General features: G+C 42.9%; 1 protein-coding gene and 1 pseudogene across 1 annotated transcript in view; both read left to right on the top strand.

Annotated features, from left to right (window-relative positions):
• Positions 1 to 2,099: 2,099 nt before the first annotated feature.
• TGDS (TDP-glucose 4,6-dehydratase) overlaps positions 2,100 to 20,841 on the top strand; it is a 36,894-nt gene continuing 18,152 nt past the window's right edge. Inside the window, exons 1-6 of the mRNA XM_066621056.1 lie at positions 2,100 to 2,192; positions 4,579 to 4,645; positions 6,123 to 6,191; positions 7,004 to 7,094; positions 7,954 to 8,096; positions 12,694 to 12,792. Of these exons, the coding sequence (XP_066477153.1) occupies positions 2,101 to 2,192; positions 4,579 to 4,645; positions 6,123 to 6,191; positions 7,004 to 7,094; positions 7,954 to 8,096; positions 12,694 to 12,792 (561 nt within the window). The 5' untranslated portion in view covers position 2,100. The remainder of the gene's footprint in view (positions 2,193 to 4,578; positions 4,646 to 6,122; positions 6,192 to 7,003; positions 7,095 to 7,953; positions 8,097 to 12,693; positions 12,793 to 20,841) is intronic.
• Positions 13,402 to 13,521, top strand: LOC136646940 (5S ribosomal RNA; annotated as a pseudogene).

Genomic DNA, 20,841 nt, shown 5'->3' with positions numbered 1-20,841 from the left:
AGCAGGAACGGGGCGGGACCGAGAGCGGGAGGACCAATGGAAGCAGGGCCGAGCGGAAGGCCGAGCCAATCGGCGAGGGGGGCGGGGCTCGCGTTGCTCGGCTCCGGCGCCCGCCGGGCTTGTTTCCAACCGGCGCAAAGCGACCGTTTCTAGGAGAGGAAGCCTCCGACCGCCTGCGCCGCCCCGCCGGAGAGGACGGGCGGGGAAAGGGGCATCAACGTCGCGTCTCCCTCCCGGAGACCGCAGGCGAGAGAACCCCAGAGGAGTCCAGCCTCCTGCGTCTCACAGTGGCTCACCTGGAGGCTCAGGGCGCGCAGGACTGCAGGAGACCCGCATCCTCCTTCCTGCCCGCTCCCCCCCCCCACCTGGCATTGAGGCAGCCTCCTCCTCCAGAGGGGCTGCGCTCCCGGCCGCCCATCGTGGCTTGTGACCCGTGATGGACTCTTCCTCCAGAGATCTGCCCAGGCCCCTTTTAAAGGCATCTAGGCTGGATGCCGTCACCGCGTCCTGTGGCAGGGAGTTCCGCAGACCAACCATTTGTTGGCAGCCTTCAGTCTCAAAAGACTATAGTATCGCGCTCTGAAAGGTGGTTCTGGAACAGCGTCTAGTGTGGCTGAAAAGGCCGATTCGGGAGTGACAATCCCTTCCACACTGGGAGCAAGTGCAGTCTGTCCCTGGTCTGTCTCCCTGGCTATGGGCCTTCCTTTGCCTCAGTCTGTTGGCCAAGTGTCTCTTCAAGGCTATGCTGCACAGCCTGCCTCCAAGCTGGCCGCTCAGAGGCCAGGGTTTCCCACCTGTTGAGGTCCACTCCTAAGGCCCGCAGCTGTGGTCTACCTGGAGGGCGCTTTCCCTGCATGAGTTCTCCATAGAGGAGATCCTTTGGGATCCAGCCATCATCCATTCTCACGACATCACCAAGCCAACGCAGGTCTGTTTCAGCAGTGCATACATGCTAGGGATTCCAGCTGGTTCCAGGACTGTGTTGTTTCGAACTTTGTCCTGCCAGGTGATGCCGAGGATGCGTTGGAGGCAGTGCATGTGGAAAGCGTTCAGTTTCCTCTCCTGTTGTGAGCGAAGAGTCCATGACTCGCTGCAGTACAGAAGTGTACTCAGGACGCAAGCTCTGTAGACCTGGATCTTGGTATGTTCTGTCAGCTTCTTGTTGGACCAGACTCTCTTTGTGAGTCTGGAAAACGTGGTAGCTGCTTTACCGATGCATTTGTTTAGCTCGGTATCGAGACAGTGTCGGAGATGGTTGAGCCTAGGTACACAAAGTCATGGACAACCTCCAGTTCATGCGCAGAGATTGTAATGCAGGGAGGTGAGTCCACATCCTGAACCATGACCAACACACACACCCCTGAACCATAATGGGTAAAGAAATACTTGCTTCTGTCTGCCCTAACCCTCCCAACACTCAACTTTCGTGGATGTCCCCCATTGCAGGATGCAGCATACATCCCTTGGCATGGCTGCATCAGCACCAAGGGCCTGATCCTATCCAGTTGTCCAGTGCCGATGCAGCATGCATTGCACCCCGTGGCGCGGAGGCATCTTTTCCCTGACCTTGGGGCTGCATTGCGGCTGCAGCAGTGCTGAATAATTGCATAGGATTGGGCCCTAAGGCTGCAGTGCTATCCACTCTTACCTGGGAGTAACCCCATTGCCAGTGATGAGTTACTTCTGAGTAGACATGCACAGGATTGGGCTCTAAGGAACCAACACCTGTCAGAAAAGCGTAGGTGCGTGCGTGTTTACGGTCCACAAGACTCTCAGGCCCATCCTATGCATGCCTACTCAGAAGTAAGTCCCTTTAGAGTGAATGGAGCTTACTCCCAGGAAAGTGTGGCTAGGACTGGGCTGCCAGTGCGCTCCTGCAGGGGCAGACTAGCACAGAGAGTTCGTTCGGTTGATCGGTCTTTCCTGTGCACGTCCCCGCGGCCTTTGCCGCACATGCAGCGCACGGCCCTCCGCAGTGGCGCCAAGGCGCCACGCAGCCCAAGCCTGGAGGAGGCTCCGTCCGTCCCGCCCGCCCGTGGCGGAAACGAAGCCGGCGGAAGTGTCGCGCTGAAGCGGGGAAGGAGTGTCCCGCCGGGGAGGATGGCTGCGGGTTCTTTCGGAGACGAGGCGAGCACGGCGCGTGCCCCCGGCTTCGCTAAGCGCGTCCTGGTGACGGGCGGGGCGGGCTTCATGTAAGTGCGGGCGGGAGCCTGGCTTGCGTCACAATGGCCCGGGGTGAGGAGCAGGAGGCGGCTCCTGCCGTGAACTAGACAGATAGGCACTGTGGCCGCTGCTGCGGTGATGGCGAAGGGGCCGCGACCGAGGAAACAGGAACAGGGCCACAGTGCGCGTGGCAACCTGGAAGCTTCCTCCGAATGCAGGGGCTTCCCCTTGACAAGTCGGGATCAGGCCCCGAAAGCTGAGACTGACGTGGGACTGACCTGTAGGGGGCACTTTCTTCCATAGTAAAGAGAAAGTGGGATGAATGGGGCCCTCGTGACTATCCATGTCCTGCATGGGACTTGGAGGGGGATTTTCTTCCATCGGAAGCAATGGGGTACGGCAGGCGTGCAGTGCAGAACATGTACAGACCCGCATCCCCCCATCACAAGGGCAGCCCCACCAGGCGGTCAGTTGGGAACTTCATGTCAGGCAGCGAACTGGAGGAGGTGGTGAGTTGGCAGGCCGACCACTGCCTCCATGGAGACTAGACGGCACCATCCTCTTCTCACACTGTATAGTGCAAGAGGGGGCAAGAGGGTGCTGTATACCTCTCTCTTGGTGTGAGGTGCTGCTGTTGCCTCCTCCGCCAATGGCCAGTGAAGAGACTGCTTGGGAGCCCAGCATTCTCTCTGTTGCCATTAGAAGAAGCAGAGAACATAAGAAGAGCCCTGCTGGATCAGACCAAAGGCCCATGTAGTCCAGCTTCCTGCATCTCACAGTGGCCCACCAAATGCCCCAGGGAGCACACAAGACAACAGGCATAATCTGCGCACTGGTACCCTCCCCTGCATCTGGCAATCAGAGGCAGCCTGCCTCTAAAACAAAGGTGGTGGGACTGATCACTGAGAGAGAGAGAGAGGTAAATGGGAGGGGGGCTTACCACTGCTTTAGCATCCAACACAGCCTCTGCTTCCTTGATGGCCACAAATGCTATGGAATGGATTTTCCATTATTAGGAGGTGGTGGTGGCAGCACCAGTAGCCTTCAACACTGAGAAGAGGTTGAGGAGGGCTTCTTACATCTGTCCCTTGGCATCTGTTGCTGCCACCCCCTTCTCTAACAGCCAGTGGAGGAAATGCTGCCTCACTCTCCACCTAACCCACTTGACTGCTTAAGGAGAGGGAGGGGGGAAGGCAGAGCAGAGTCAACTACCTTGTGTTTTTTTCTAATATCACCTCTTATGCCAGTGCTTCCAGCATGCTTCACTCACCCTGTTTATTTCAGAGAGAACTGGATGGAGGTAAGGAGGAGGTGATACCAGAATTGAAGGTAAAGGTAGCTGGCTCTGCTTTGCCTCCCCTTGCCTCTCCTTTACAATCTGGCTGCATACCTGTGCAGCCAGGAGGAGGAGGAGGAGGTGTGAATTTACTAATGGATGTGCAAAGGTTTTTCAAAATTATGTTTTTGTGGAGGAGTGCATACTAAACAAAAGCAGCAGATCTATTGCCCAATTTGTGGCTCATCTTATTGGACTGCTACTGCTGCCAACACATAGCTGTATTAGTAATTTGTTACTTACAGGTATGTGTTGGTAGCAGCAGCATCTCTCAAGTGAGTGATGGTTGTGGTGGGGAAATGAATGGACCTTTTTATAGTTTCTCTGCCTGGCTGCATGAAGGCAACTCTTAGTACTTGTCACAGTGGACATGTATATGGACAATATATGGACCACCGGACAATACTGGATATACTTGTGTATAAGTTGAAAAAAATTTAGAACTTAAAATTGATCCTTAAAACCTGGATCAACTTGTGCACAAGTACATGTGGTGAATCTGGCCATGGATTTGCTCTCAGAGGAACCCTTAGAGGTGAGAGAGGCCCCTAAGAGAGAGATATTATGCACATGCACACCTCTGCGTTTTGTAAGCTGCACATAATGTGTTTGCAGCAGCACCAGCCTGGGTTGCCTGACAGAGGGAAGCCTGTATGGAATGGAACTTTCCTTTGCAGCAGCATCAAATTTATTTGCAGCAATACCAGCTTGTATAGGTTGGAGGAAGGGAATAACCAAATTGCCACAGTAACAAGTGGGCTCGCCGGAATTGCCTTCACAGAGGCAATAACTTCCTCCAATCTCAACTGTTCCACAGGAAATGTTTAGATTTTTGGCTCCAAGCATATCCTTGAGTTGTAGATAAGTTTTGATTTTTAATTACTGTATATACTTATGTATAAGAAGTCAATCTTGTAGATAACATTTTATACACGAGTATTTACGTAAAATGTACTTGAAATTCAGAACTAATTATTTGTGGGTCCTCAGTTGGTCTTTGTTTAAATAAGCTGTTGAATGTGCTACTGAAATATCCTATGTAATCTATAGATTATAATTTTTTTTTTCAAAACTTGCAGTGCATCTCATGTGGTGGTTTCTCTCGTAGAAAAGTATCCAAACTATATGGTTATTAATTTGGATAAGGTAAGACATTTTGTTTACATAAAAATAAATTAACATAAAAAGAATTAAATATTTGACAGTGAATGTGTGCTAGACTTCAAATCTTGATTTGTTATAAGAGTTTCATTTGAAACGTATAAAGATTTTAAGCTGCTATAATGATAATTAAAACCAATAAAACAAAAATTTAATTTACCTCAAATTAAAAAACTACAATGTAAATTAGATCTGAATTAACACTACTATGTTACTTTAACCCAAATATTCATACTCCTAATTTATCTTCCATTTTTAATCACCAACTGAGTAAAAATATTAAATTTCAGTGATTGGAATCCAAGGAGATTTTGTGAGTTCTGTGGAATTCTTCATTCTTTGAACAGATAACCACTACACCATGCTATATCACAAAGTACTTTTGACATTCTCAGTTTCAAAAGGAGCATATCATGCAGAATTGAGCTGCTGCTAGAGTGTATGAAACTCATTTGAATAGGTTAGATCCAGAAAGGTCTTGTGTGAATGAAAATGTACTTCTGCCCATGCAGATCTGTGAGTGCAATTTCTGTGGATTTTCCCCCCATGTCCTACACTATTTTTGATGGCCATTTGACTCTTTGGATCAGCTTTTCTGACAGTGCTGAGAGCTGCAATATAGAGAAGGGGGTATTCTTTGGATCTAATCAATAGTTATTTGATCATGATTTTTTTTTTTTGCCTAGAAGGTGGTGCCATTTACTACTATAATCTGAGGAAAACATGAATTCAAAACCTCCCAAACAATTTTCTTATTTAAAGAATTGGAGTTGAGTTATCAATTAGTGAGGTTAGAGTTATGTTACTAATAGCGTAGTCCTATGCATGTTCATTCAGTAGTAAGTCCCACTGTGTTCAAAGGGGCTTACTCTCTGAAGAGTGGGTATAGGATTACAGCCTTATAGAGTAGTTCAGTGGTTCTCAAACTAGGGAGTTGTGACATGAGTACATGCCAGCCTGAGTACATGCCAGTCACTGCCTCCCCCGCCCCCCCCACCCCAGAGTCAGAGGGCAGAGTCTAGGGCCCTCAGGCTGGGGGCCCTAGACTCTGCCCTCTGACTCTGGGGTGGGGGGGCGGGGGAGACAGTGACTGGCATGTACTTCTAGTCCCCGCAGCAGCTTCCCCAAACTCGAGGCAGGGCACAATTATAATTTTGAAGTTGAAAAAAGCATTTGAAGTATTTGTTGTGTTGCACATGGTGAGAATTTGCAGCCAGTCACGCACATGTCACACATGTTGTCACATGACTGCGTAAGTTTCTTACCACTCTTCAAAGTGATATTTGTGTAGCAGTAATATAATCTGTAAGTAACTCCCAGTTGTTCTAGTAAGAGATGCAAATCAACAACCAATAAGGATTCTGTATCGTTCTGCATCTAAAATTTTGACATGTGGAAAATTAATGGCATCCTTAAATGTAGTATATTTTTTGTAATATATATATTTTTCTTTGTTCTTAAGCTGGACTATTGTGCAAGCTTAAAAAATCTTGAGATAATTTCTGAGAAACAGAACTACAAGTTCATCCAGGTAACTAGACTTTTTAGTGATTCATTATTATGGTGATAAAACTCAGTATCTGCAGAATTAAACATAATACTTTATGTGTGAAATATCTAGCTATCTAGCTATCTGCTATCTACTTAGTATAGCTCTTTACTGTATACTTTGTAATATATATTTAGTATAGCTCTATATAGTATATAAACTATATACTATACCAGTGTTTCTCAGCCAGTGGTATGGGTACCACCAGTGGTACTTGAGAGGTTGTTTGGTGGTACTCATGGGATCCATGAACCCCTGCCACCTGGTAGTGAAACCAGGAACACAACATAACAAACAGTGGTAGGAGGCTCCAAAGCATGCTTTTCCGCACTTGAAAAGTTCTCCCATCCAACCTGAGCTTCTTCCTGGTGTTGGTTTTGTCACATCTGGCCTCCCAACCCAGAAGTAACTGGTAATGATGACATTGCTAGTTACTTCCAGTGGTACTTTGAATAGGTGAACCATGTGAAGTGATATGGCGGAGGACAAATGTTGAGAAACGCTGTACTGTACTATACTAAGAGCTCTTAGTATTGCTGTTTATAGTATATACTTAGGGCACTAGCCTCACCAGGTCTACTCAGAAGTAAATCCTATTTTGTTCAATAGGGTTTACTCTCAGGAAAGTGTGGTTAGGCTTGCAGCCTGAGGGTAATTCTTTATTTATATTGCTCTTTACGCAAACACTTTCTACTGTTAAAATCTAAATATAAAGTTTGATGCAACAGAAAGATGTTGTTTTAATGTAAAAAGCCTGTGTTAGCTACTAATTTTATGGTTTTCCTTTTTATTAGGGGGACATCTGTGAGCCCAGTTTTATAAAAGCATTATTTGATACTGAGAAAATAGATGTAGTGTTGCATTTTGCAGCGCAAACATATGTAGGTGAGTGCTGTGTGTCACAAGAATAAACTACAGATGTTGTACTACTAATAAAATTCTTAAATGTTTTCTAGTTTTTGTGTTAGTGGACAGGGCAATATTCCCTCCTTTATAGAATATTGCAATTTGCGTGTAGTATTGTTGGCTGATCAGTTCTTGTCAGACTGAACAGACTCCCCACATTCTAAATAACTTTTTTGACCTCATGGTCACAGAGAGAAATATGAATACATAAGAAATATTTTGGCCACACCTAACTCAGACGTTAAGTGCACTTCCTTCAGCTGAAATGAATAGGCTTAATACAGTGAACTCTTTGAATATGCAAGGCATTTTTCCCCACTTCACTCTCTTGCTTCATGACAAACTTCTTCTTAAACTTGGCATTCTTAAACTTGGCATTTCAATTATTTTTAAAACTATCTAATCCAATCTCATGCTTGCAAAAATAAAAGTCCTAGTTCAAACACAGAAGTGCCTCAAAGGATTCTGGTTATGTGTTGAGCACTGAATCCTAACTAGCCCAGTGTCAGAGGAACAAGCACATGTGCTGTCACAAACATGCTATAAGACACATTGTGGCAGTGCAGTGGCTTGTGGTGCTGGCGGAAAGTCCTGTGCTGGCCTGCTGGCTCCAGTCAGAGGCCTGCCCAGAGGAGCAGGTAGACTGCCTGTGGACTGGTGGGGAAGGGGGTGCTGAACGAAGGCAGGGGGGAGGACGTAAAGGGGCAGGAATGGTGGTGTCATAGAGGCCATTTCTGTGTTGCTGCAGCACATCATGGGAATCCTGATAGGATGGCACCATGAATTGATTTTGGTACCTAAGCTGAATACTTATTTTCCTTTCTGTCTTAAAATATAGATCTTTCATTTTGGCGTAAGCTTGAATTCAACTATGTTAATGTTTATGGAACTTATGTTTTGGTTGGTGCTGCTTATGAGGCAAATGTGGAGAAGTTCATATATGTCAGTACTGATGAAGTTTATGGAGGAAGCTGTGATAAGGTGAGCTTGAATCATACGTGGTTGGGGTTTTGTCTTATCCATGTCTTTATCCTTGCCTTCTGGTTGAATTGGACAGACCAAGATTTTATCATAGCTACATATGAATAGAATCTGGATTGGTTTGTGCTATTTACTGCCCATGATCCAGCTTATGGAACTAGAATAATATTTGCAAAACCAAGCATTTCTGATCTAAACATAGTAAGCATTTTGTCTTACTATGACAAAATGCTGGAGGTCTCCTTAGCCTGGGAGATATTCGTCCCCTTACGCTGAGTACCCCTTACTCCTTACCCGTCCCCTTACCCAGCCTGCTCAGTGGAGCTTCTCGGAGCTGTACCAGCTATTTAGCTGGCCTAGACTTGAGAACCCCATGTCAGGCTTCCAAGTCCAGAAAGGGGGATAAGATTTGATGGAGGAGGCCTCCAATGGTCCCACCCTGTTTCTGCACGCCCCCCACACTCCCCGCTGCCCAGGAACACCTCCCTCCAGCCCCCTCCCTGCCAGTGCCGTTTTACTCCCTGGGTGCTATTCTGTGAATCACTGTATTGTATATTATATGTTATAGGTAAGCTTGTATTGCTTGTGTAAACATAGGTATCCGAGCGCACTCGGGATACTCCTCGGCGGGAGGGGGGTCGGGGGCTTGTTGTAGTGGGGGATTCGATTATTAGAAACATAGAGAGGGGGGTTTGCGACGGATGTGAGGACCGCATGGTGACTTGCCTGCCTGGTGCGAAGGTTGCGGACATCACTTCTCGTCTAGACAGGCTGGTAGACAGTGCTGGGGGAGAGGTAGCGGCTGTGGTGCATGTCGGCACCAACGACGTGGGCAAGTGTAGCTGGGAGGTCCTGGAGGCCAAATTTAGGCTTTTAGGCAGGAAGCTGAAAGCCAGGACCTCAAAGGTAGCGTTCTCTGAAGTGCTACCTGTTCCACGCGCAGGGCCAGCTAGGCAGGCGGAGATCAGGGGTCTCAATGCGTGGATGAGACGGTGGTGTAGGGAGGAGGGGTTTAGATTCGTTAGGCACTGGGGAACGTTTTGGGACAAACGGGGCCTGTACAAGAGGGACGGGCTCCATTTGAACCAGAATGGAACCAGACTGCTGGCGCATAACATTAAAAAGGTGGCAGAGCAGCTTTTAAACTGATCCCTGGGGGAAGGCCGACAGGAGCCGAGGGGCATCCGGTTCGGGACTCCTCATCCCTATGGGATGAGGATGGGGAGGTTAGAGAACAACAAGACAAAGGCAGGGTAGGAGAAGAAATTGGGAAAGGTAGGGAGATGGGATGTGATAGACAGTTTGGCACAATGAGAGGATGCGGGGACAAAGGAGCGAATAAGCAGCCCATCCTGGGGCATTCCGTGTATAAATGCTTTTATGCGAATGCCCGAAGTCTACGAGCAAAGGTGGGAGAACTGGAATGTCTGGTGACAAGGGAAAATATTGACATAGTGGGCATAACGGAAACCTGGTGGAATGCGGAGAATCAGTGGGATACCGCAATCCCGGGCTATAAACTCTACAGGAGGGACAGGCAGGGGCGTGTTGGAGGTGGGGTGGCCCTTTATGTTAAGGAAGGGATAGAATCCAGCAAAGTAGAGATTGAAGGTGGGTCCGACTCCACCGTAGAATCTCTGTGGGTTAAATTACCAGGCTTGAGCAGCGATGTAATACTGGGGGTGTGCTATCGTCCTCCAGACCAGAAATCTGATGGGGACCTTGAAATGAGGAAACAGATCAGGGAGGTGACAAGGAAGGACAGGGTTGTAATCATGGGGGACTTCAATTATCCTCATATTGACTGGGTCAATTTGTGTTCTGGTCACGATAAGGAAACCGGATTTCTTGACGTGCTAAATGACTGTGGCTTAGATCAGCTAGTCACGGAGCCCACCAGAGGACAGGTGACTCTGGATTTAATTTTGTGCGGTACGCAGGACCTGGTTAGAGATGTAAACGTTACTGAGCCATTGGGGAACAGTGATCATGCTGCGATCCGTTTTGACGTGCACGTTGGGGGAAGAATACCAGGCAAATCTCTAACAAAAACCCTTGACTTCCGACGGGCGGACTTCCCTCAAATGAGGAGGCTGGTTAGAAGGAGGTTGAAAGGGAGGGTAAAAAGAGTCCAGTCTCTCCAGAGTGCATGGAGGCTGCTTAAAACAACAGTAATAGAGGCCCAGCAGAGGTGTATACCGCAAAGAAAGAAGGGTTCCACTAAATCCAGGAGGGTGCCCGCATGGCTAACCAGCCAAGTTAGAGAGGCTGTGAAGGGCAAGGAAGCTTCCTTCCGTAAATGGAAGTCTTGCCCTAATGAAGAGAATAAAAAAGAACATAAACTGTGGCAAAAGAAATGTAAGAAGGTGATAGGGGAGGCCAAGCGAGACTATGAGGAACGCATGGCCAGCAACATTAAGGGGAATAATAAAAGCTTCTTCAAATATGTTAGAAGCAGGAAACCCGCCAGAGAAGCGGTTGGCCCTCTGGATGGTGAGGGAGGGAAAGGGGAGATAAAAGGAGACTTAGAGATGGCAGAGAAATTAAATGAGTTCTTTGCATCTGTCTTCACGGCAGAAGACCTCGGGCAGATACCGCTGCCCGAACGGCCCCTCCTGACCGAGGAGTTAAGTCAGATAGAGGTTAAAAGAGAAGATGTTTCAGACCTCATAGATAAATTAAAGATCAATAAGTCACCGGGCCCTGATGGCATCCACCCAAGGGTTATTAAGGAATTGAAGAATGAAGTTGCAGATCTCTTGACTAAGGTATGCAACTTGTCCCTCAAAACGGCCACGGTGCCAGAAGATTGGAGGATAGCAAATGTCACGCCTATTTTTAAAAAGGGAAAGAGGGGGGACCCGGGAAACTATAGGCCGGTCAGCCTAACATCCATACCGGGTAAGATGGTGGAATGCCTCATCAAAGATAGGATCTCAAAACACATAGACGAACAGACCTTGCTGAGGGAGAGTCAGCATGGCTTCTGTAAGGGTAAGTCTTGCCTCACAAACCTTATAGAATTCTTTGAAAAGGTCAACAGGCATGTGGATGCGGGAGAACCCGTGGACATTATATATCTGGACTTTCAGAAGGCGTTTGACACGGTCCCTCACCAAAGGCTACTGAAAAAACTCCACAGTCAGGGAATTAGAGGACAGGTCCTCTCGTGGATTGAGAACTGGTTGGAGGCCAGGAAGCAGAGAGTGGGTGTCAATGGGCAATTTTCACAATGGAGAGAGGTGAAAAGCGGTGTGCCCCAAGGATCTGTCCTGGGACCGGTGCTTTTCAACCTCTTCATAAATGACCTGGAGACAGGATTGAGCAGTGAAGTGGCTAAGTTTGCAGATGACACCAAACTTTTCCGAGTGGTAAAGACCAGAAGTGCTTGTGAGGAGCTCCAGAAGGATCTCTCCAGACTGGCAGAATGGGCAGCAAAATGGCAGATGCGCTTCAATGTCAGTAAGTGTAAAGTCATGCACATTGGGGCAAAAAATCAAAACTTTAGATATAGGCTGATGGGTTCTGAGCTGTCTGTGACAGATCAGGAGAGAGATCTTGGGGTGGTGGTGGACAGGTCGATGAAAGTGTCGACCCAATGTGCGGCGGCAGTGAAGAAGGCCAATTCTATGCTTGGGATCATTAGGAAGGGTATTGATAACAAAACGGTTAGTATTATAATGCCGTTGTACAAATCTATGGTAAGGCCACACCTGGAGTATTGTGTCCAGTTCTGGTCGCCGCATCTCAAAAAAGACATAGTGGAAATGGAAAAGGTGCAAAAGAGAGCAACTAAGATGATTACGGGGCTGGGGCACCTTTCTTATGAGGAAAGGCTACGGCGTTTGGGCCTCTTCAGCCTAGAAAAGAGACGCTTGAGGGGGGACATGATTGAGACATATAAAATTATGCAGGGGATGGACAGAGTGGATAGGGAGATGCTCTTTACACTCTCACATAATACCAGAACCAGGGGACATCCACTAAAATTGAGTGTTGGGCGGGTTAGGACAGACAAAAGAAAATATTTCTTTACTCAGCGCGTGGTTGGTCTGTGGAACTCCTTGCCACAGGATGTGGTGCTGGCGTCTAGCCTAGACGCCTTTAAAAGGGGATTGGACGAGTTTCTGGAGGAAAAATCCATTATGGGGTACAAGCCATGATGTGTATGCGCAACCTCCTGATTTTAGGAATGGGTTAAGTCAGAATGCCAGATGTAGGGGAGAGCACCTGGATGAGGTCTCTTGTTATCTGGTGTGCTCCCTGGGGCATTTGGTGGGCCGCTGTGAGATACAGGAAGCTGGACTGGATGGGCCTATGGCCTGATCCAGTGGGGCTGTTCTTATGTTCTTATGTTCTAGGTAGTATTGAAGATTCTAAATAGTTTTAGAAATAGGCGCAATATCGTTGGGAGTACATAAACATGGCATTTAGCATGAAATATTTCTGGTACTGCAAATTATGACACTTTTTAACTGAGTACTTGGTAATCCTCCTGGAGTTACTCTCTAATGGGAGCCTTTTTTACTCTGATTAGTAAACTATGTGAAAAGTTTTCAAGACACTGAATTCATGAAGTATAAAAATATTGTTCTAGGAATTTGATGAATCCTCCCCTAAACAACCTACAAACCCGTACGCAGCATCTAAAGCAGCAGCTGAATGCTTTGTTCAGTATTATTGGGAAAAATACCAGGTAAGTAGAAATGAGGCATGACATTAAGTATTTGGATTTCTAAATATTGTCTTCTTGTCTAGCTATAAATACACAGTAAAAAAATGCACAAGAACATGCACAATAAGATTGAGAGTCCGATCCTATCCAACTTTCCAGTGCTAATGCAGATGAGTGAATGGGACATGCGCTTCAACCTGTGGTTGGGGGACAGTCACAGAGGCCTTGTCAAGGTAAGGAAACATTTTTTTCCTTTACCTCGGGGTTTCGTTGAGGCTGCATTGGCACTTTCGTTTGTTAGGATTGGACCCTAAACTAGCTAAAGCTAACCATTTGTTTCTGTAGAGATCGATCAATCGACTCCTGCTTCCTTGCATTGTTATGTTGGTTTAGGACACAAAATCCTTAACCTGTTTTCTGGTATTACTATGTTATAAATAAGCGACTTTTCTGTGTAAAAATCTTTTTTGCTTTGGGCTTGCATATCCTATTTTTAACAAAAATGGAACTTAAAACCCTGAGATGTTGCATCCTATGGATTTGCATAAACTGCAACTCTATAAGCAGCATGTTGAGAGAACGGATTTTGGGGTGAAAAGAGTTGGGTTCATTCTGCATTGTCCACTATGGTGCTGCAGCAACTGTTACCCTGCACATGCCCAATCTCATCTGATCTGGGAAGCTAAGCAGGGTCAGGCCTGGTTAGTACTTGGATGGGAGACCGCCTGGGAATACCGGGTGCTGTAGGCTTATACCATAGTCTTTCGAGATTGAAGGTTGCCAACCATTGCCAACCATTTTGCCAGGGGACAGCGGGGAACAGCATTGATGTTGCACATCCAGGAAGCAAGAAAAGGATGACAGGAACAGGAATATATATATATAATTTAGGAATATATATTTTTTATTTTAAATTTTCTTACTACACCTTTACATTATATTTACATTCCCGTACATGAAAATCCATTACATTACCGGTTTTATCTTTGTTTCTTATTAATACAATGTATTATCTTATCTAACTTACATCTAATATACAATTGTTATCTAGTATTAATTGAAAAATGTTGCACAAGTGTTTCAATTTCCAGTTTTCTGTCACGTTATTGGAATAGTTGTTTCCTGGTCCCAAGGCCAAAATTTTTTCCACTTGGTTTCTGTCATTCTTTCTTTTTTGTATCTATTTAATGCGTTTACGTTAAACAATATCAATTCAACAGAATTACTTATTTTACTTTCTTTTCCAATTTTAATTTCTCTGTTTCTTTGAAACGTTAATGCTAATAGTACAATTAAATTTATTAGACGTACTGTTGACCAGGGAACACTCCAATAGTTTATCACAGTTGGTTGTCTTTCATTCCTTTTCCTTTTCTTTGTAGTCTTCTTTCTTGGTCCTTTGAAAGATTCTGTTTCGTTTTGTCCTGAAACAATATTTTCCAGTTCTGTTTGGCCAAATCTGGCCAGTCCATTTTTTCTGCTAATTTTGTCCAAGTTTCTTTTGCTGTAATACAATTGCTAACAAAATGTTCTATTGTTTCTGTATGAGGTTGTCCTGTTGTAACTGTTTGTCTTCGTCATGCTATCCGAGTACAAGTTTGATCATTGGCTGCCAGCCATGGTCTGGCTGCTAAAACTCCATAAACTTGGTGGTTTAATTGCCATCTCAAGTCCCACAGATAGAATGGTACTCTGTTGTCTTTAAAATATTCAATTGGATAATCTGGTTCTCTTAAATAGTTACATAAATTAGTTCTTACTTTCTTTTTTTTCTAATTCTGGTTCAAAATAACATTTTTCTAATATATATTGATATATTTTCTTTTTTGTTATTTGCACAGAAGCTCCAAATTCTTTCAACGTATCAGAATTTATATTCCACTTTTTACACTTCCTTAAATTTCACATAAATAATCAGGTCCAGTAAGTTTCATTGCCTGAGTGACATTATAAGATAAACTACCAGATTCCCACCACTTGTTACTCCAGTGTTTTCCCTTCCAACCTGATGCAAATGCCAAAATTTAACATCTGTTCTTTTGACATCTTCGAATTCTAATTGAGCCCATTTTCCAAAGTTAAAGGATAAAAAAGTCGCTAAAAAAATTGGCCCTATAGCCGGCAGATCTAATCCTCCATCAACAACAGATCTAAATGCTGTTGCTCTTGCAAGTGGAAAATGGATTGTACCCCATAAAAATTTAAAAATCAAATTATCTGCTTCCTTAATCAACCACTGAGGAGGAGGGTACACCCCTGCTATATTCGTCACTATGGGTAAAAGATAAGTTCTTACATAAATTGCTCTTTGGTACACTGTTAGAGTCCAATCTTTCCATATTTTTATTTTTTCTGTAATTTTTCTAACCATTTTTTCCAATTGACTTCCCATCCATTTTTTCCTACTGAAAAATAGATTCCTAGCAATTTTACATATTCCTGTATTTCCATATTTGTTATTGTTTTTAAATCTGAGTTGATTACATCTTGCATTGGAATAACTGTCATTTCTTTTTTAGATGCTTTTAAAGAAATTAAAAAACTCTTTTGAATATTTAATTTTGATCCAGAACATTTCTCGTAGTTATTAAACAACATAATCTTTCCATTTCTTCCTTATTTTTTACCAAAATGGATACATCGTCTGCATGGGCCACCAATTTAACCACCCCATGACTTTCTTTTAATGTATCTTTTGCTTTGTGTGTTATATCAGTTTTATTTGTTGACTTTAAATTGTTTTTACTAAATAATCCTAAATTACCTGGTATTGGTAAACATATACCAGTTATACCTTTATCTAGATGAATTTTAGCCAAGGTAGGATCTAATGCTAATACATACAATAAAGAACTCAACGGACAACCCTGCCTCACTCCTGATAAGAGAGGAACCGGACTACCTCTCTAGCCGCTAAATTGAGGTGTCACAGTGGCACCTTTGTATAACAGTTTTACAGTATTCACAAAATCCGTTGGTATTTTCTTCCACAACATCACTTCCCACAAATAATCATGATGGATATTATCAAAAGCTTTTACTTGGTCAGGTTGTACCAAATTATTTTCCCATCTCCCTTTAGTAACCAAACAGAAAATTTCTCTGAAAAGACATAACGAATCAGTCATATTTCTCCCTGGTATACCATTGGTCTGGCATTGCATCACCATTTTATTTGCAATTTTTGCTAACCGTTCATTCAAAATTTTTGTTACAATTCTATAATCAACATTTGTAAGTGCAATAGGCCTCCAATTTTGTGGTAGGGTCAAATCTCCCTGCTTGGGAAAAATATTAATGTTCCCTAATAAAAGGACTTATTCCAGGTATGGTGTGTCAAACAATAATTTAAGACTCTAGTAAGAGGGCCTACTAACCAATCATTGACTATCTTGTAGAATTTCCATCCAAGTCCATCTGGACCTGGAGCAGATTTACCTCTTCCACTGGTTATGGCCTTTTTGACTTCCTGTTCTAAAATGGGACAAAGAAGAGTTTGAATATCTTCTTCATCTAATTCCTGATAGATTGCACTCAAATCACGTTTTGATAAGTCTGATAAAAATTGTATAGTATTCTTTTTATCTATCTGTTTTACTGAGAACATTTTTCGATAATAATTTTCCATAATGGCGACCATTTCTTGTGGATGGAATTTTACTAGAGCATTTTCATTTTCTCTTAAACTACCATTCACACTCAATGAATGTTTTGGAACTTCTACTTGGCCCATTGATCCATATCTATGATCCCTCCCTTTGTTCTAAAGTATTTGTTATTTAGTCTTTTTATTCTTTGTTTTCGTTGAAAATCTGCTATAATTTCTTTAGACCGCTTTATGTTTGTTTCATTGATTAAGAGACCTTTATTGGCCTCATAGTGACCCCTTAAAAATTGATTAATAGCTTTATGATATTCTACTATTTCTTTTATAAAAATATTTTTTTCATATTTTCTACATCCTTTAACTACTGTTTTTTTTAAGCCTTTCCCACCATTTATCAAGATACTAGTTCTGCTAGAGTAGATTCAATTTGTTTTTTATATTCATATCTGTCCAAGTTGTTTGGTCTTAATCTTCAAAGTGGTTTTCCTTTTTGATGTATTTGACTTGTAGAACATTCGAGGGCAAGCATGCCATGATCTGACCATGGTGTGATCAAAATATGACATTTTTGAATTTTTAGATTTTGTGGAGCCCATAAACGATCTATTCTACTTGCAATTCTAGGGTGATAATACGTAAACCTTACTCCTTGTATAGACAAATATTTGCTTAAATATATTTTTCTACAGACAACAGGAAAAAAATCTAACTCATTGCTGATGTTCAAAGCTTTGTCCTGTAGATCTTTTTGAACCAAAAATATTTGTAACATTTTTTCCTCAGGGTCTAACATTTTTGAATATTGTCTCTTGGTTTTTGAATGGACATAACTACTCCTGTCTGACACCTTAGACCTATTATTAAAATCTCCTGCTACTATTAGATTTTTTTTTGTATTACATGCATCTTTCAAATGAGACCATAATTTTTTCCTACCCGTTGATGTGGTGGGAGCATAAACTCCACATACACGAAAACTTTTTGTCTCATATTTCCCATTACTTAAAAGTTCTTTTAATGAAAAATCAACCACTAGCAATTTACCTGGCACTGCTTCCAAAATAAAATCAACAGTCATGTTTTGTTTCTGTTTAAATAAAATTGCCACACCATCTTTCTTATCCTCGCCATGGGACCGATAAGAAGGACCCGGAGTCCAAGCCCTCTGGGCCTGACTCCTTTCCGTCTGGTTGGTAAAATGGGTCTCTTGTAAAATGTATATATCTTGGTTTAAACTAGGCAACTTTGATAAGATTTCATTTCGCCTATCTACAATTTTTAGGCCTCCTGTATTCCAAATAATAATGTTAAGTTGACCCATAATGATTAAAAGTTAATAATTTGTATTGGTTCAACTTTCTATATTTTCTCCACCTGTTTGATACCCATTTCTGCTTCTGCTTCTTCTTCTTCTTTTATTCTTCTTTTACATCATTTCTTTCTATCTCCTCTGAAATCAGAGGTGTAGCACTACTTGAATTGTTTACTTGAGTCTCTGGAGGTTTCGGGGGTATCAATCAAGGGAAATCAGTAATGTCAAACAAATTTTTTGTTTTTTCTGCTGTTTGTTGTATAGTTTGTTGGGTAGCTCGTTGATAGATTTCAACTCCTTGTTTTTTATGGTGTAGGATGCTTTGTTTTGAAGTAGTTGCAAGATATCCACTATCTTGATCAGATTGTCTACCTATAGTACTTTCTCTTTGGATTTCCCCTCTTTGTTCCATATCTCCTGCAGTTTTGTCAATGTCATATGCAATTATATTCAATTTTATTTGTAATTCAGTAATGTCTTTTTCCAGTATTGAAATAGAAACTTTTAAGTTTTGTGATGCTTTTGACTTTTAGTTCTTTGTAATTGGTTATTAAGCGTGTCCCATTCCAAATATTTATCTTGTATTTGTATCTATAAAGATTCAATTTCTTTCTGAAAATTGGCTCCTTTTTGAATCAAAAGTTCACTTTGTCTATGTTTCTTATTCAATTTATTCCTTTGTTCTTTCGGAGATGATTGGTTTTGAACATTCTCAATTTTGAAAGAAGTTTCATCTATATCTGACAAACCATATAGGCTATTCTTTTCTTCTGTTTCTTCTTCTGTCATTAGCTTTTGAAATTTGTTTTGTTCAGCTAAAGTGTCTACTGAGAAGGTGGACAGTGTGTGATTTATTTTCCTGGATTTCTTACCCCCTTTTTTATGTTCTCTCCATTCAGATGTTTTTTCCGCTGACAAATCAACTGGGTTAAATTGTCTTCTTAGAATATAGTCATCATTATCTATGCCCTTTTCCATAGTTGGTGTTTCCATTTCATCAGAAGCATTTGGTTGGTGATGTGCTTCATCCTTTCTGGTAGCAGTTTCTTTTGAGGTTGATTGTTTTGTTGTCTGTTCCCATCTTTTACGATCTTGCCTGTTGTAGTAGGCATCTGGACATTTGTAATAAACATGACCTGCTTTTCCACATAAATTGCAACAGATACCTTTTTGGCAAATGGTCGCATCGTGTCCTCTTGTACCACATCGGGAGCACAAAGACACTGTGCAAAAATGCCTTATGTGGTCGTAGGCCCCACAATGATAACATGCTGGTCGTTGTCCACTGAAACGTGTTATTCCTCTGTCCCCAAAAAGAAATATTTTGGTATTTGGGTGACTCCATCTCTAAAGGCATTAACAGTTCGATATTCACCAGTCCATATTCCAAAGTCATCGTACTTCTTGTCCGGACCTAATAAGATGTTTGCAGGGACCTAACCAGATGACAGGAACAGGGAAAGAGAACTTTGTGTGGTGGAATGGCAGTTGGGGAAAAGCAGTTGGAATGTTGAGAAAGAGCAGTTAAAAGAGGCAGTTGGAAAAGAATATAGGGGAGAGAGATAGTGGCTCTGAGGAAAAGCTGCTGAGCAGATGGTAGGGAAGGGTTGAGGTATATAAGAAGCATTCCCTGAAGACTATCTGAAAAGTCCCACTGAGGAGCAAACCTCCTGTAGAGAATATATTGATATTTACTTCACTGTTCTAAAGTTTATAGTAAATTTTTATTAGAAGTCCTGCTATGTCAGTGTTTGATGGGTACCAAGTGCTAACTCAAGTGTTAGGCCATGGAAAGTGGCCATGGTAATGTTACCAAGCAACAAAAAGTGGATTATAGAATTCATTTTGTATGACATGGTGGCTGTGTTGGGATCGTGTGGGGACACCTTTTCCCATCAATTTCATGGGCATAGTTGGTGTTGAAGTCTGGTGCATAATATAATTAGTGAGAGCTACAGTAGTGGATATGGAGGCTCCTGGATCATTGAATGTCATGGTTGAGGCTGCAGCAGCAACAGTGGAAGATGAAAGAGACGGAGTAGAGAGTACTGTGGGAAACACGGATGGTGTCACCTACAGTATCTTTTTATGAGGAAACGAAGCATTGGTATTGGAAGACTATAGAAAAATGGTGGAAGGAATCCCTCTGGAGAGAAAGGCAGGGTAGAAGAAAGTTAATAATAATAATAATAATAATAAAAAGAAACAGATGTTATCAGAGACTGAGGCCCTGATGAATTTTCCAAGTGCAAAAGTGGACAGGAAACAAGGAATATAAAGCAATAGCCAGTGGTGCAAGGTAAGCAGCCACTAGTACAGGTCCACAGGGAGAAGTTGTGGATGGAGGACGGGACAGATAGAAGATGGGAATGAAGTGGAGGCATTGAACAATTTTATTCAAGGAAGAGAGCAAACCTGTTGTGACAAGAGTTACAGGAACTTTGTAAACAGGTGGAGTCTGATGAAAGAATGGAGTCTGAGGAGCAAGAAGACAGTGATAGGTAGATGAATGATGATAGAAATCAGGAGAGAGGTGAGAGATATACCTTCTGCAGCGAATACAAATAATGCAGCAACAAATTGATGAGATGGAGAGAGAGAGAGAGAAAAGAGAAGCTGATGCAGGAGGAGAAATGAGAGTATGGAGGTCCAAGAGGCACAGGGAAGTAAGATTATTTAGAACTCGAAGAAAGAGGATTTTACTGGTTTACAAAGAACCTCAGATGAGGAATATGGATTTAGAAATGTACCCTGTGATTACAAAGGGGGTACAGTTGACAGGAGATGTTTAACAAAGATGGCCGACCCAGCATTTTCAGAAAAAAATGTATTCAAGGAGCTGGAAGAGAGAATTTGAGCAGCCAAGGATTGATCATTTTGGAAGGCTAACTAGGACAGTGGTAAGCTTTGAGTCTGTTCCACATGTAAGGATGGGATATAGTAAAGCAGAACATGTGGGAAGAAGTAGATGGTGGATGAGAACACTATTTGTCAAGTTGGAGCTAAATATCTTGGAAAGGAAAATAGGACTGGATTAATTCTCCCAAAGGTGGTGACTTATGTATGTCAGCCTTTTGGAATGCTAATAAGAGAAATCTATAATTTGTGTGGACTTTTCTTAGTACAATCTGAAGTAGAGCACTCCTCAGAA

This window comes from Tiliqua scincoides, chromosome 3, assembly GCF_035046505.1.
Source record: "Tiliqua scincoides isolate rTilSci1 chromosome 3, rTilSci1.hap2, whole genome shotgun sequence".
NCBI classification, from domain to species: Eukaryota; Metazoa; Chordata; class Lepidosauria; order Squamata; family Scincidae; genus Tiliqua; species Tiliqua scincoides.
Note: the sequence above shows the minus strand (reverse complement) of the source record. Positions and strands in the feature narration are given on the sequence as shown.